General features: G+C 55.1%; 1 protein-coding gene across 3 annotated transcripts in view; it reads right to left on the reverse strand.

Moving 5' to 3' along the window:
* Window positions 1-3,403: 3,403 nt before the first annotated feature.
* Window positions 3,404-14,585, reverse strand: part of ADCYAP1R1 (ADCYAP receptor type I) — a 54,998-nt gene continuing 43,816 nt past the window's right edge. Inside the window, exons 14-17 of one of the 3 annotated variants that reach the window (XM_012533043.3) lie at window positions 14,310-14,390; window positions 10,991-11,120; window positions 9,538-9,579; window positions 3,404-8,326 (exon numbers count right to left, since the gene is read on the reverse strand). In XM_012533043.3, coding sequence (XP_012388497.1) covers window positions 8,138-8,326; window positions 9,538-9,579; window positions 10,991-11,120; window positions 14,310-14,390 — 442 coding nt within the window. In that variant the 3' untranslated portion in view covers window positions 3,404-8,137. Of the gene's footprint in view, window positions 8,327-9,537; window positions 9,580-10,990; window positions 11,121-14,309; window positions 14,394-14,585 lie in introns of all 3 variants that reach the window. The other 2 variants (XM_004269933.4, XM_004269934.4) reach the window with 2 other exon arrangements.

The raw sequence follows: 14,585 nt of genomic DNA on the forward strand, positions 1-14,585 counted from the left end.
CAGGGACAGAATAGTTTCTGGCACAGAGTAGGCACTCAAGAAATAATCATTAAATGAAGACTCAGATGCTCAACAAGCATTTGGTGAATAAATAAATGAAAGGTCCAAACCCTATTGCCACCATCCTCCTTCTAAAAGGATTTACACCCCAAGCCTGTCCTTTATAGAAACAGAGGAAATGACAATTTCAAGAAAAACTATCTCCATATGAACATATACAATACCACATCTTAAAAGTTAGAAGAGCTCTTGGTGGTTGAGTTTCACACGTGGAATCCTTAATCTTGCATCCACGACAGGGAAAAAAGGCCATCTCTAAGATCAGATCAGAAGAATGGCTGTGACTGGCATCCAGCAGGGGGCAGCCTAAGATAGTTGGGAGGCTTAGAAGCACCTAAGTTGGGTTCACTTGAGGACAACTGACAAAAATTAAAAGACCAAAAAAAAAAAAAAAGTGAACTACATCACCACTCTGATGATCCCCCAAATTAAAAAGACATGAAATAATGTAGCAGCTGCGAGGGAGCAGAATCCACTCAGGAAATGCAGTCATGAGAGCGCAAGAAAGATGTAGGAAAACGGAAGTGAGGCAAACATGCCCTCACACCTCACACCTCACACCAGAGTAGGTCCCTGTGGGTGGACATAAGCAGCTCCCTCAATTCTGACTGGGGACCATCTCGAGTTATTCTTTGGTCCAGGCTGGAGACTGCATCCCCCAGTTTGTTTCCAGTTGTAGAGTGGGACATCAATAGGATCAGTTAGCCTCTGGGTTTTCACAAGTGTGGATGAGCTCAGTGACCGTCAGCTAAACCCTGAAAGATCTGGGGTTTTGAGACTATGGCACAAACTACTGTTTGCCCGCCAGTATCCATCCTCCCTTCTATTTTTACTAGGGGTGCATAACATCACCTGCCTTTAAGTGTAGCCTTGTGATTAACCGTTGGCCAATGAGATGTAAGCAGATCTGAGGCTTCTTCTAAAAAGAAAATTAAAAAACTAGGAGGGAGCTTTTGCCTTCTCTCACTTTCCCCTGAGTCTGGTGACATTCAGAACCTCTGGGAGCCATTCTGGGACCACGAGGTGACCCTGAGAGAGGAAGTCACATGCTAAGGATGGAGGAGCAGAAACGGAGAAGCCTGAGTCCTTAGAGGGACCATACAGCCACCATACCAATTCTGGAGTGCCTACCTCTGGACTTCTTCAATGTGAGAAAAATTAACTTCTGTCTTCCTTAAGTCACTTTTCATTGGGGTTTTTCTTTTATAGCCCACTGAAATGGATCCTAGTTGATTCAGAGATGGTCTTCTACTTACTCTGATTGAAAATAAATGACATCCATGGGCTGCTTTTCTCCTGGAACTTTCTGCTTCCTGTCCCTAAACAGTGGCCTGGGAAGAAAAGTCAATTAAAGTTCACGTTGCTGATGTCCCTGCTTGTCCTCCCTATGCCGGGAAGTTAATCATTGTCAAGCCTCAAGGTTCCCAAAAAGGGACTGTGATGCCCAGCCAGTGTCCTTGGGTAGAAAGTCTAGAACAATGGTTCCTAAAGCATTGTCTGCAGATCAAGAGCAGCGGTACCTAGAAACTTCTTAGAATTAGCATGCCTTACCTCAGACCTGCATCAGAAGTTCTGAGGGTGGGCCCAGCAATCTGTATTGTATCCAGCCCTCAGATGATTCTGAGGCACGCTAAAGTCTGAGAACCACTGGGTACCCAAGAGGAATTGCTCACACCACCCGGAGCAAAGAGCGTCATCAGAAATAACCAAGGTTGAAGGCATTCTTTTATGGGGTTTGGGACAAAAGAGAGCTGGAAGAGTTGACTAGTCGGGAGGAATGGATAGAGGAGACAGGACTTAACAGGTGCTCATCTGAACTAAGTCTTTGGTTGGTCTTCACAGTTGCCAAGAAATTCAAGACTGAGATGGAATTCAAGGCTTTCCATTTACTTTTGTTACCTTTGCTTGTTGAGTGTGACCTCTCTCTGCGAGTGAAACATACAGAACCTCAATATATCATGGTCACACCAGTAAGAATATTTTTCTAAGCACTAGGGAAGTCATCTTTGTGAGCGGTCGGCATAGTCTGACACACAAGGAGACTGATTTTCAACCTTCAAGGGTAGGTTCCATTTTGGAAGCAGCTCAAGATATCTGCCAGGTAAGTCATATGACATAGCCTGATAATTTCCCTTAGGAGTGGAAGACGAGGTGGTCCTGGAGAGGAAAGAGCAGGGGTGATCTCAGGCAGCCTCCCAGCTGGGGAGCACCCGCACCGGATACCTAGGAGCTTTCGGCGAGTGGTCTAGCTGCCTGTAGGGATCCCGTGCAGTTGGGCTGGGATTCATCTTTCCGTTGATTTGACTTCCCCAGAGTGGCCCACCCGAACACCGAAGGGAGCTGGCTCTGCAACTGCTGTAGACCTCAGGCCTGCGGTGGTAGGCATTTATTTCAGGACTTTGTAACTCTAATGTTCAATCTAGAAATTCTCCAGATGTAGGAGCCTGACCTCCCCAAGGTTAAATTTCCAGCCTCATTGCAGCTAGAACACAGTCAATCTGATGGCCTCATGTGAGACTTTGATTCAGAAGTGAGCAAGTGGAAGAAAGGGGCTGCACGTGGAATTGGGCTTGCTGGTGACAAAGACAGCCAAGCTATTTGCTTTCAAAAGTGGTTAATTGGGAGGTTGGGTCCCTGGCACAGAAGACACATCCCTGAACTGGTAGCAGCAGCAGTCAACAGCTTTGCCTCAGTTCCATGACATGATAAGGCTTGAGACACCTTTTCTGGTTTCTCCAGCCTCAAAAGAATTCTATGAGCTGCCTAATATCCTCTTTTCTAAACTTACTTTCTGATTCATCAGCCAAAATGATCTTCTGTAGCTAGCAACTAAAAATTCTAATATAAATATGGGCATTGGAAGTTGTGGAAAATCAATAGAACCTCAAGGAAATGGGGGTTACCTGGAATTGGTTATCTGGTCTGGCAGGGGCTGATGACTCGGAATGTCCAGAAGAATTAGGGGAGCCTGTGGTTACCTGTGGAATGAAACGCTCGCTGCAGGCAGGCTTTGGGGATAGCCAGTGGCCACTCTCATAAAACAATATAAAGGCCATGAAGCAACAAAGACTATGAGGTGAGCTGCTTCCATTTCTAGGAACCCAGAACATCCAAGTGACCTCGATTCCACTCAGGTTGCATGATCCTTGCAGGTCCTTTTGAGGTCAGAACTTTACTCTTCCAAGTCCATTCTAAGGTCACTCAGGCCCATTCTCATACCTTTCCCTTGGACTCGAAAAGGCTACAGGACCTTATAGACTAGATTACTCTGGGGGATCAGATTTCCTCCCCTTCCACCTCCTCTCCTCCCTGCCCTCCACTTCTGCCAAGTTACAGCCACCAGGAAAAAATGATAAGACATTTATTGAATCATCTATAGCAGTTTGACATTCTTAAAATCCCGGACAAGGTTGTGAGCACAGCGGTAGCAGTGAGGTCTGTGGGGCTTATCTTTATCGTGGGAGATGAGACCCAGGTGGGCCTGGCTCCCACAGCGAGCCTGGACCACGTCTGGGATGCCAGGGGCGTCCCCACTCCAGCCCTCACAGGGGCAAAGCTACAGAAGACAGACATAAGACAAGACACACATGGCCAAGCACAGACACATCCCAGGACATTGAGTTCAGGAAAAGGAGAAAAATGAGCACACAGCCCTTGAGGGATGTCCCAGATTCTTGAAGGATTCCCATGGGGGTGGCATGGAAACACTAACATCACCCACGTGGAAGTCTCCTCATTCTATCCAAAGAACAAACGCCCAACTAATGGGAATAAACGTGGAATTCTGTGTCCGTCAGAGCCCACTGGCCTCCCCCTCCACCCCCCAGTGCTGGTGGTTTTGCAAATGGGGCAAAGGTTAACCCAGGAGGGCTCAAAGCAGTTGACAAACAGCATGGGGTCCCCCTTTCAGAGGTCTTCACCCCAGTAAACAGCTCACACCTGTGTAGTTTCCAAAGCCCTTCCATATGCAAGGGCATCTCACCTCAACCTTGCCCCTGACCCGGGGGCCAGACTGAAAATCATGTCCACCCATTTCTCAGATTAGGAAGCAGAGGCCCAGAGAGTGCCTGTGCCTTGGAGCACAGAGCAGGTGGTCAAGTGAGGCTAGAACGCAGGTCTCCCCTCACCACACCGACTCCACTGTCCCTCCTGCAGTCTGGAGTCCTGACAACCTCCGTAACCAGAGCCCTTCTCCTGCGCAAGGCTGAATATTTTCTGGTCGGAAGCTTTACTGGGTGTCTTGTTCTGGCTCACGTGCAGGGGGGCACATATTGGCAGGCCATTTCCCCATTCAGGTTTGTAAAGCATCCTGGGTCGCCAGATGGTGCAGGCACTGTGCTAAGCCCACCTGTCTGCGTCTTCTCATCAGCCCGATGGGGAGGTTTGACCTGCAGATCTCCAAGTTTCCTCCCAGCTCTAGTACTTTGTGAGTTTCCCCAAAGATACATGAAGGAGTCCAGGCCAAACAACAGGTCAGTGGCAAAACTGGAAGACGCCCAGGTCCCCTGCTCCCTGCTCAGGGCTCTTCCAGAGGCATCCATGGTCACTGGGCCCAAGTAGGAACTTATGATGACAAAGCACTCCCTGCTTTTACTCTGAAGTGGCCTTGAGTGGATCAAGGGTACTCACAGAATTACAAAGAAGCCTCTTGTAGCTTTCCTTCCGGGAAGGGAGAGGGTCAGATGAAGGAGGTGGGTGATAACGGACTTGAGGGTACTTCAAGGCTCGGGCCCCAGCTCCAGCTCTCTGGCCCTATGCCCTAGAGAAGCCGGTTCAGGGAGGGGTGTGGGTTAGAGAAGGAATCACTGCAGGCCCCTGGATATGTCAAGGAGGGTCACGGAGCTGCCCACTGAGACAGAGAACATGGCCTGGCCTCAGGCATGGTGGGAAGTCATGAAGTCTGTCGTGCTGGGGACCGCCAGAGAGCCCCTGAACCCCGATTTCCACACTCTGACCCCTCACGGTTTCCCTGACAGGCTCAGCATCTTTGACTTGGAGTCCCATTTTCCCCAGGGCTAGAGTCTCTCTCTTGATACTGCTTGACAGCACAGTCATGACAGAGGATGAGAGATTTCTTCATCCCAAGGAACACTCTGCCTCCCTTGGGTGAGTTCTGTCCCTTAGGACTGCACAGCACAAAAACAACCCCTTTCTAGAGACACGGAGTCAGATAACTCTGCTCCTCTCCAGCCCAACCGTTCCCAAGGCCCTTCGGCCCCTCCTCACTCAGCATGATTTCCTACCTGTTCCTGGTCCAGGTGAATACTGCAATCCTTGCCTGGAGCCCATTCCCAGGAGACAGCTGATGTCTAGACGAGAATCTCCGAGATACAGTGGGCTATAAAAGCTAGCTAGTCTTATTGCCCATTTTACAGGTTTGAAAAAGCAGGTCAGAGAGGGAAGGGTGGTACCCAGACCTTATACTGTCCCCCCACTGCCTGTGACCCTGAAGAACAGCTGCCTGACCTCCTGGAGAATTCAAAATACATCGGGCGCATCTGCTCACAAGGCTGGCAATAATTTGTTCAGAGACAAAAAGCAACCAACAGGAACCTGGAACCTCTACGAGGATGCAGGCCCACAGCTCAGGGGGCAGCACGGCATGGGGATTCGGGGTAGATTTTGCTTTTGCTATTTTGTGATGATATATGTATAAGATCAAACCCTCTTCTTCCACAGTGAAGCAGACCTGCTGGTGGGGGCGAGGATGAAGAAACAGGGTCCAAACTCAGGGTACCGCTCCTAGGATCTGGGGGTAGCCATTGCCCACCCAGACGTGGCACCCTGCCCCAGCCGGGACACAGCTGGGTCTGCATATCATGCCCTGTCCAGCTGTCCCTGGCCTGAGCCTTCCCTCTCACTGTGGTGTCCAAATGGAAGAGACAGATGTCCCATTTCTAAGAAAGGGAGAATACACAGCATCCAACCTCCCTCCACTCATACACAAACACAGACGTTTCAGAACCGTAGACGATACACATAACAATGGTGCCCTTTTACCCGCCCTGGCTTTGAACTGGAGAATTACTGAAGCACAGAGCCTGGAGAAGCACTAGAAGTCGCCTCATGTCACGAATGGGGAAACTGAGGCCCAGAACAGGGATCACTGTGTCCACTAGCTCAGCAGTCTGAGCCCAGCTGGGGCAGACTGTGTGTCTCTGAATCCAAGCCTGTGAGTCCTTCCAAGCAACTCAGGTCTCCCAACAGGACCTCAAATGCAAGGACTTCAGATGCAAGCCACGTGTGCTACCTGAGGGGGTGGACACCCCCTCAGGTAACACACGTGGCTCCCAGACAGAGGGAAGGAGATCATGAGGCAGGTAGGTATAGGGGGGGAAGGCCGCCACACACTCCATGGCCAGCCTGAGCCGCCGTGTGTGCCTGGAGCAGGGAAAGCAGGCCCTGCCCTCCTCTGGCTTAGCCAAGACCCAGGGTCCACAGTGCTTCCCTGGACATGGAGCTTATCTGTAAACCAAGCACTAGGCCCTTCTCCAGCCACTTCGACGGCCTCTCCAGGAACACGTCCCTTCGTCCCCCGGGCCTCTTCCTCTTTATAAAACCAAGCAAAGCAACATTCCCCATCCTCCCAAACTCTCCAAGTGTTCCAGAACGTGCCCGTGAAGCAAGCCCACACACACACTTGGACAGAAACACCACAAGCTGACACAAATGAGGCGGGCCCCGCACATGGCCACTGCATTCTAGCACTTTCCTCCACCTGTCCTGAACCTGCTTCTGCCCCAGTTTAAATTCTTAGGGTGTGGTCTGGTAACTTGTGGCTGGGCAGCCAGGACAGGAGTTTGGGTGCAGCCACTCCTCCCATCAGCAGCCCCTGCTAACAAGCATGGCAGGTGTGGCTTCCCCTCCCAAACCCTACGACACCCTGGCATCCGTGCTGACTCCACGTCTAAAGCGCACAGAGGGAAGTCTTTGCAGAGGTCTCCGATTTCATTAGCTGAGCCCAAGCCAGAGAAAGCTGGTGACGGAGGCTCCTCGTGGTCCGGGGCGGTGGGGGGGCGATGAAGGGGAGCCCTGGGCCCTGGGCACGTGGAGGTGTAAGGTGCTTCGCGATTCACTGATGTCACAGAAAGGTGGCTGGTTCATCCCAGTCATGGCTTTGACTTCGAGGGGAAGGGGGAGGGCTTAGGGGCTCTATATGGTGAGTGTAGTTGGGGAAGAGTTTCTCTGAGGCATCCATCTCTCAATGTTCTGCAACTGATGCCTGGGGACAGGAGGCACAGAAGGGAAGCTACCAGATGAACCCCCGCCTACCTTGAGTCAGGGGTAAGATAATGGAGGTGGTGGAGGTCTTCTTCCATGGGTCCCTCCACACTCTTTGCATCTCCATTCCAATCACATCCACTTTTCTGGCTCCTGGCAATTTTTCTTGGGCCAAATGAAAAGCACCAGAACTTTCTCTGGCCTTAGCCCCACATCCAAACTGAAGACTCTGACTGGAAGAGCCCTGGAGCTTTCCCACTGTCTGATACCCAGGAACTGGGCACCTGGATACCAAGATGTTGGGTGAGCATGGGTCTCGCCTGCACCAAAAAGCACTCCACGCTGGACCTCTGGCAGCCTCAGGGACTGGGCCAGGCCTGAAAAGAGCCACGGGGTGGCGAGCAGACTCAAAGAGTCAGACACTGCAGGGGGGCTGTCAGGCAGGGCCCACCCCGAATCCACCAAAGCAAGGTCACCAGCCTCAGCTCACAAGGCCTCCCACACAGGGTCAGGCGATCACTGAGGCTGGTGGGGACGGGGTCGGGTGGAGCTGGGGACCTGCCTGAGGTGAGCAGGGACACAAGGTAGAGGGGGAGGGATGGGACGACTTTCCCCAAATTAAGGAGTATTTACATGTCTGGGGTCAACGCCCAGGGGCCCACGGTGGGCGGGGCCAGCGCCAAAACGGGGAGGGGAAATACCCGTCTGCGCCCTGCATCCTTCTCCCACCTCGGGGAGCTGGGCTCCCAGCCCAGGGCCAGCCCGAAGGGAGAGAAGAGGCATAGCACGCGTGGGCCGGCGCCCACCCACCGGAGCCCCAGCCGCTGTTCCGAGGAGAGGAGGGGGCAGGGTGGGCTCAGGTGGCCAGGTTGTCGGCCGGGAGGCCAGACATGCGGATCTGGGAGCTGCTTTTGCTCAGGATGGAGAGCTGGGTGCCCCCGTTCACCCCGCTGCTGGCCAGGGACGGGTGCCGATGCTTGAAGTCCATGGTGAAGTAGCGGTTCACCTTCCAGCTCCGCCACTTCCGCTTGATCTCCGCCTGCACCTGCGGGGGGCAACTCGGGCGGTCACTTCCGGGCAGACACCCTCCCACACCTCACCTGCCCGCCTGCCGGCCTTGGGGCCCCTCCCAGGCGGGCACTCCCATTAACGGCAGCTGCAGATGAGGATTGCCTGGAGAGCTTTAAAAACCCAGATGCCCAGACCATAACCAAATCTCTGGGGTGGGGCACCCATATGTTTTAAAGCTTCCCAGGGGATTCCAATATGCCGTTAGGGTTGAGGATCACTAAATAAAGCACCTTCTGGGCCAAGACCCCCATGTTGCTCTTAGCATAGTGCGCGCAGGGCATGCCCAGTTTCAGCGTCCACATACCCACCCCCTTCGCCAGCACTTTTGTGCGGTGCAGGCACCCTCCAACTCCAGTTCCGGCTCCCACTTCCACCGTCGGTCCTGACAAGCTGCTTGTACTCCGACTTCTTGTGTCTCCCAGCCACTCCCTGCAGGGCCCTGTCTGCCTCTTCATATCTACCCTTATCTGACCCTTCTGTAGGTGGTCTGAGCTAATCTTCTTATTTCTCAGATGCAAAAAGAGGAGGAAGCCTGCCACGGTCACCCAAGCACTTGGTGCAATGACGTCTGCCCGCTCTCCAAAGCCATCCACCCATTCAGCCCCCATCCCCATCTCAGCATCTCTGTTCCGCACTCTGCTCAAAAGCCTCACCCTAACAGGCCTGGAAATGGAGCCTTGCTAGAAGGTTCCAAGCCGCTCCCCAGGGCCCCTCAAGTCCCGCTCTTACAGGGGATGGGTTTGGGCAGGCAGGCCGGCCTGCTGGGGGCAGGGCTGAACTTCGGATAGCTCCCCACTCAGCACCCCTGCCCATCACCAGCCTCAGAAACTGTATGTACCACTTCCTGTGCTTTGTCCTTCCTCACTTTCGGTTCGCCCCCACTAAGGTGTGTCTTATGGTGAGAGCCCTCCCGGGTGGGTCTGCACTCAACAGTGGGTGCCTTTATGGAGGGAGCTCGGCTCTGGAGGCTGGGCCTCAGCTGCACAGCAGGCAAAGCGGGAGAGAATCTGGCACAGGGTGGAGGCCGTCAGGAGACGCCGGCACAGCTGCCGGCCCCCTCCTGTAGGTGCTGGGAATGTGGCAGAGTCCAGGTCGGGAGGATCAGCCCTGTGCGCCCAGCAGGCCACAGCCCTGTCTGCTCCCCAGCAAGCTGTACCTCCACTGCTAAGAAGGCCAGGATCTTACCTCCCCATTCAGAAAACAGTAGAGAACAGCCACCACAAAGCCCTAGGGAGAGAAGACAAACAAAACCTGAGAATGCCAGCAAGGAGCCCTCCCCCCGGGGTGTGTGGGAGGCCACAGGAGCAGCGAGTGACACCAGGAAGCAGAAAACTAAGATGATCTGAATGCAGGCACCTGCCTGGGAATCCGCGGTAAGATGGGAAAAGTTCCGTTCCACCAGGATGGCCACGTCCATGAAGCCAAGTGGCTGGCGGGGGCGTTCCCTCCCACTGACAACCCTGGCTTTGGATCTCACATTCCCTTGGTCAAATCCTTCCCATTCCCAAGGGCCAGCTCTAACCCACGTTCTAGAGGAGGCCTTCCCTGCACGCCCCAGAGTGTCCTCTGGGCTCCCCAGCCAGCCCGCAGGCCCCCTGAGGGCAGCAGTCCTACAGGACAGAGCAGTCCTGTCTGTGTCCACCACCACCTCCCCACTCCACCCTCCCGCGGCCAGACACCCTTGTACGCAGAACACACAGAACACCACGGAAGTGCCTGGGGCAGAGTAGGTGCTCGGCTCGTCTACACACATTCTTGACTTATATTCTGTGCATTCAGAATTCTTGTGCTGAGACAGGAACCCCAGGCTCTGACTCCCAGGCTGGGGCTTCGTCAACAAACCTCCCAGCCTTCCCGGGCTAAGAACCCGAACAGGTAAAATGGCTTTGAATTAAAATGGGGCAAGGGAGAGAGTCCGGTCAGATACACAGAATAACTTGGCGACCATCGAGGTCAAATACTCCTCTAAACAGCTGGGCTAGGGAGAGGCGCTCTATCCTGGGGACTTTCAAGGGAGCCACCCACCGCCTTCACTGCCCCACTCATGCGCCCACCTGTTCATTTACTCACTACGCGTCCTCGCACTGACTCACTCACCCCTTCACTCACTCAGTTACAGCCCCGTTTACTGATTCCTTCATGCACGGACTTACTAGTCTCTGGCTCTCTCATTCCCTGGATCACTTATTTACGTATCTGTTTGCTCATCCCCCTGTTCAGGTCATTCAGCTCCCTGTGACCAGATCCTGTGCAGGGGATCTGTCTTACTTGGGTAAGACAAAGCTCCAGCACTCACGGGGTGCACGTTCTACAGGCTGAAGTCAGAGAGGTCTCTTGAGGCCACTCTGCCCACCCCCGGGGCTGATGGTGAGGGGCGGGGAGCTGCCGCCTTTGATTGCCCAAGGGAGGCCTGGCTCAGGACACCCAGACGCAGCAGCAACAAGAAAATAACAGCGTGTCTTCTCGTGGGAGCCTAGTGGGTGGACAGTAGAAAGGGCTCTCCCAGCTCCCTTCTAATCTAGTCCTATTATTCTAGAGGTGGAACCTAGAATAGGTTAAAGACATAGAACCACCAGCAAGGGAGAGGCCAGGGCCCTGGCTCCCCATGAGTTCTGCCCTCCACACACACCACACCTACCTGGAAGGAGCCCAGCCCCAGCTCAAACACAAGTCTCTCCCTCTTGCTGACGTCCTCTGGGGAGAAAGCAAAGACCGTGTAGTGGATTCCAAATAGTGGGATGAGCAGCAGGGTGGACCGGGCGAGCCGTCTGTGGGGAAAGAGCAAAACCGCTGCTCCGGGAGCTGCCAGGGCTTGGGGCCAGAGCCATGCAGGGCAGAGAAGCCCAGTCCCAGCCCCTACTCTCCCCCGGAGCTGGGGCCCCTATCCACGGGCTCCCTCAGGATTCTCTCCCGGTGCGTGGGGCCTGGGGGAGATGGCAGCCAACAGAGCCCAGGCTTCCAGAGCTCCCTGGGAAGTGCTGGGGAGACAACCCCCTGTCTGCAGGGCACCCATCCCTCTAGGCCATGCCGGTATCCTGTACAACCACTAGACATGCACATGTGAGTGTGTGATTTACACAGACCCTTTTTGGGCGGTGCGAAGCCTTTGGGAAAAGTGAAGTCAGGGCAAAACCCTGGGATGGGATTTGGAAGGACAACACGAGGTGTCCTCAAGCAAAACAAGCATTCTCCTGCTCTGAAGAGCAGCTCCCTGTGCCTGGAAAGAGCAGCCCCTCGGGAACCACAGAGACCGTCGGCTTTCCGGAGTCTGGGGCTAGCCAGGCATGCTCGTGGAGAGGGACGGAGAGGCGCTGATGACAGGGAGGCGGGCGGGGAACACTGGGTAGACCACAGAAGGAGAGACATGGGAGGGGTCCTAGGAAGGATTTACTGAGTCCGAGCATAGACAGGAGGAACCTGCCACCTGGGAAACTGAGCTGGGGGAGCAAAGGCTGTCTGCTCAGGTGGGAGTAGAACGGGCAAGGGAGAAACGGCCCAAGGGACCTCAGTACTCTCTGAGGCCAGCTCTTCTGAGGTTCCTCTGACTGCAACTGGCTCCTGGGCCCAGTGGGGAGGGGCTCTTGTCTGAGAGGAGGGGGTACAGAAGCCACGGGAAAACATCAAGAGTAGGCATGGCGACGTGCTCTTTGTGGGTCCTGCTCCGGGGGAAGGGCGGCTCCCAGAGGGTCTCCAAAAGGGGGGACCCCGTCTCTGCCCACCCCAGCAGACTGGCTCCCTTTGGATCTCCTGGAAGAGCCAGCCCCGCCTGACAGGTGCAGTCCGCCCCCTGGGCCCTCCTAGCAGAGCTCAGCCCACCAGGGTGGGCAGCGGGGTACGGGGGTGGCCGTTTGACTTGCGGCAGTCACGCCGTGTGCCCCTCCCTCCCTCTTTCCCATCCCAGCCTTTCTGGGAGAGAATGTTCTACTGAATGTGGGGCCTCCGGATTTCAGGAGAAGTAGAATCCATGGAGTCTGAGTGATGCCCTTGGCTGACCAGCATCTACCAAGAAGGAAAGGATGGGGAAGGGGAAGAAAGAAAAGCAGGGGAGGGGACACAGCGGAAGGGGAAGGAATAGCCTGGGGAGACCTTCAGGTGGACCAAGGCTCAGTCCTGGAAGGAAACAGCCCCTCGAGTGCCCAGTGCCCACCAATCCTCCCCGTGCTCACTGACTGCCCATTCTACAGGACCTGGGGGTGCCTGGACCAGAGCGGGCGCCAACAGGATCTGAGGGGCTCCCACTCAGAGCCCAGCTGAGTTTGGGAGTGGTCTAGCCTCTCATGTGTCTGTCCTCTCTCGGATGTGGCTCTCTGAAGGCAGGCACGGGACCTCACTTAACTGTCATCTGCCCTGGCCAGCACACGCCCTGCACAGGGCTCACACTCGGAAAGTGCGTGTCCATGAAGGGATGACCACCCGGGCCCGGGATGAACACCTGGGAGCCCTTGACACTGAGCATGACCTGGGAGCCCTGCTCATGCTCATCTCCAGGCACCCAGAGGGCAGCGAGAAGTGCTGGCTGGAGAATGAAAGTCCAAAAGGAAGAGGACAGTGGCCTGGAAACGCAGGCGTGTGGACATCTTGCGGGTGCCTCTGTGACCCTGCCTAAAGGGGTTACTTTAAAAGAGCAGCTTAACTCAAGAAGCTGAGGAGGGAAGGCAGCCCTGGGATGTGCCGCGGTCCCTGCCTTCTTGCCTCCTCTCCCCAGAATGGATCTGTTTCCAGGGATCTGCCCCTGATGTTTGAAAAGTGCCCTGGAAACCGAAAGGCCAAACTTCTCCAGCTTCCGTGGTGGTGGCGGATGGGACGGGTTTGGTACGTGAGAAACACAACCTTTCAGGCCCTTCCCGGCCCCAGGCAGATGTGGCGAATGCAGCAGGGCATCCCACAGTATAGTCCAAGGGCAACGCCTTCCCTCCCCTGTGGCCCCAGTGCAGCCCAGGAATAATCAGGGACTTCTACCAGGGACCCAGGGCACCCCCATGACTCCTTTTGGTAGATGGGACAGTGGAGGCAGGTGAGGAAGTCACTAGGTCTCAGAGTCCGAGGACCTCTGTCCTTCGGAGGCCTTGGGATGGGAACATATTGTGTGAACCTTGGAACCCCGCGTTGAGGAGTCACAGACTCAACGCTACGATCTGATTAACCCAGAGAGACTGCGGCACAGGGCCTTAGCCTCTGTCTTCCTGCCCCAAGGAGGCATCACCGGGCAGAAGAGGCCTAAAGAGTACAAAGAAGAGCTCCAACGGTCAGAGCCCCCCGAATTCCAGTGGGCTCCCCCACTTAAAGGGGTGTCCAAGTTGGAGCTGAGGCTCCAGCAAGAGATGCCCCAGGGACTAGTGCTTAGGACTCCCTGGGTTCAAATCCTCACCCTGCCAACCGTGTGGCCTTGGGCGAGTCATTTCACCTCTCTGCGCTTCAGTTTCCTCACCTGTAAAATGAGGATAATACAAGTACCCACCTAATAGGCTTGTGTGGGGAGTCAGCCACTCAGCACGTTCGGTGGGAGTGAGGTGCGTGGGGTGAGGGTCCCGCCCCCTGCAGGAGGACAGCCTAAATGAACTCAAGCTCAAGGCCCTTAGAAATAATCTGGCAGTTGCAAAGATTGAAACCCAGAGACGTGGGGATTTGCGGAAGACCACACATCACGACAGCGGCAGTGGCAGAGGCTTCAAAGCTGCTTCCTGCTCTGCACCGGCCGCGCCCCACCTGCTCCACAGTGGGCACAGCCCCATGCCCGCAACCTCCCCTCCTGCCCCAGGCCACGAGGTTGCAGAGAACTCACAAGACACACAGATGTCAACATGCAACAGCTGGGAAAGGGCTTGGGGCTGGAGGCACAGGCTCGCTCCCTGCTCTCCTCCAGCCTGGGCGGACGCAAGCTCTGGGCGGTGGCAGCAGCAGCATGCGTCCCCCTCCCGTCCAGAGCACCCGGCCGCAGCCACGCCACGCACACTTACAGAGTAATGGTGGACAGTTCTGACATCTTGCAAGGGTGCTGCTGAGCCCGCTGTGGCCTGCAGTAGCATTTCTGCACGCAGCTGCTGGGTGTGACAAGATGCGCATTACTGTCAGCTGCGGGCACTGGGCAATGAGGAACTGAGGTGGGACTTAGGGCGACACAGCTCACAGGGCGGGCAGAGAGGCCCAGGGTGTAGAGAGAGACAGGGCCGGGGCGTCACGTGGAGGAGAAGGAGGAAGCCAAGGGCCGAGACGTGGTCAGCTCTGGACGCAGA

This window comes from Orcinus orca, chromosome 9 (assembly GCF_937001465.1).
Source record: "Orcinus orca chromosome 9, mOrcOrc1.1, whole genome shotgun sequence".
Classification (NCBI taxonomy): Eukaryota; Metazoa; Chordata; class Mammalia; order Artiodactyla; family Delphinidae; genus Orcinus; species Orcinus orca.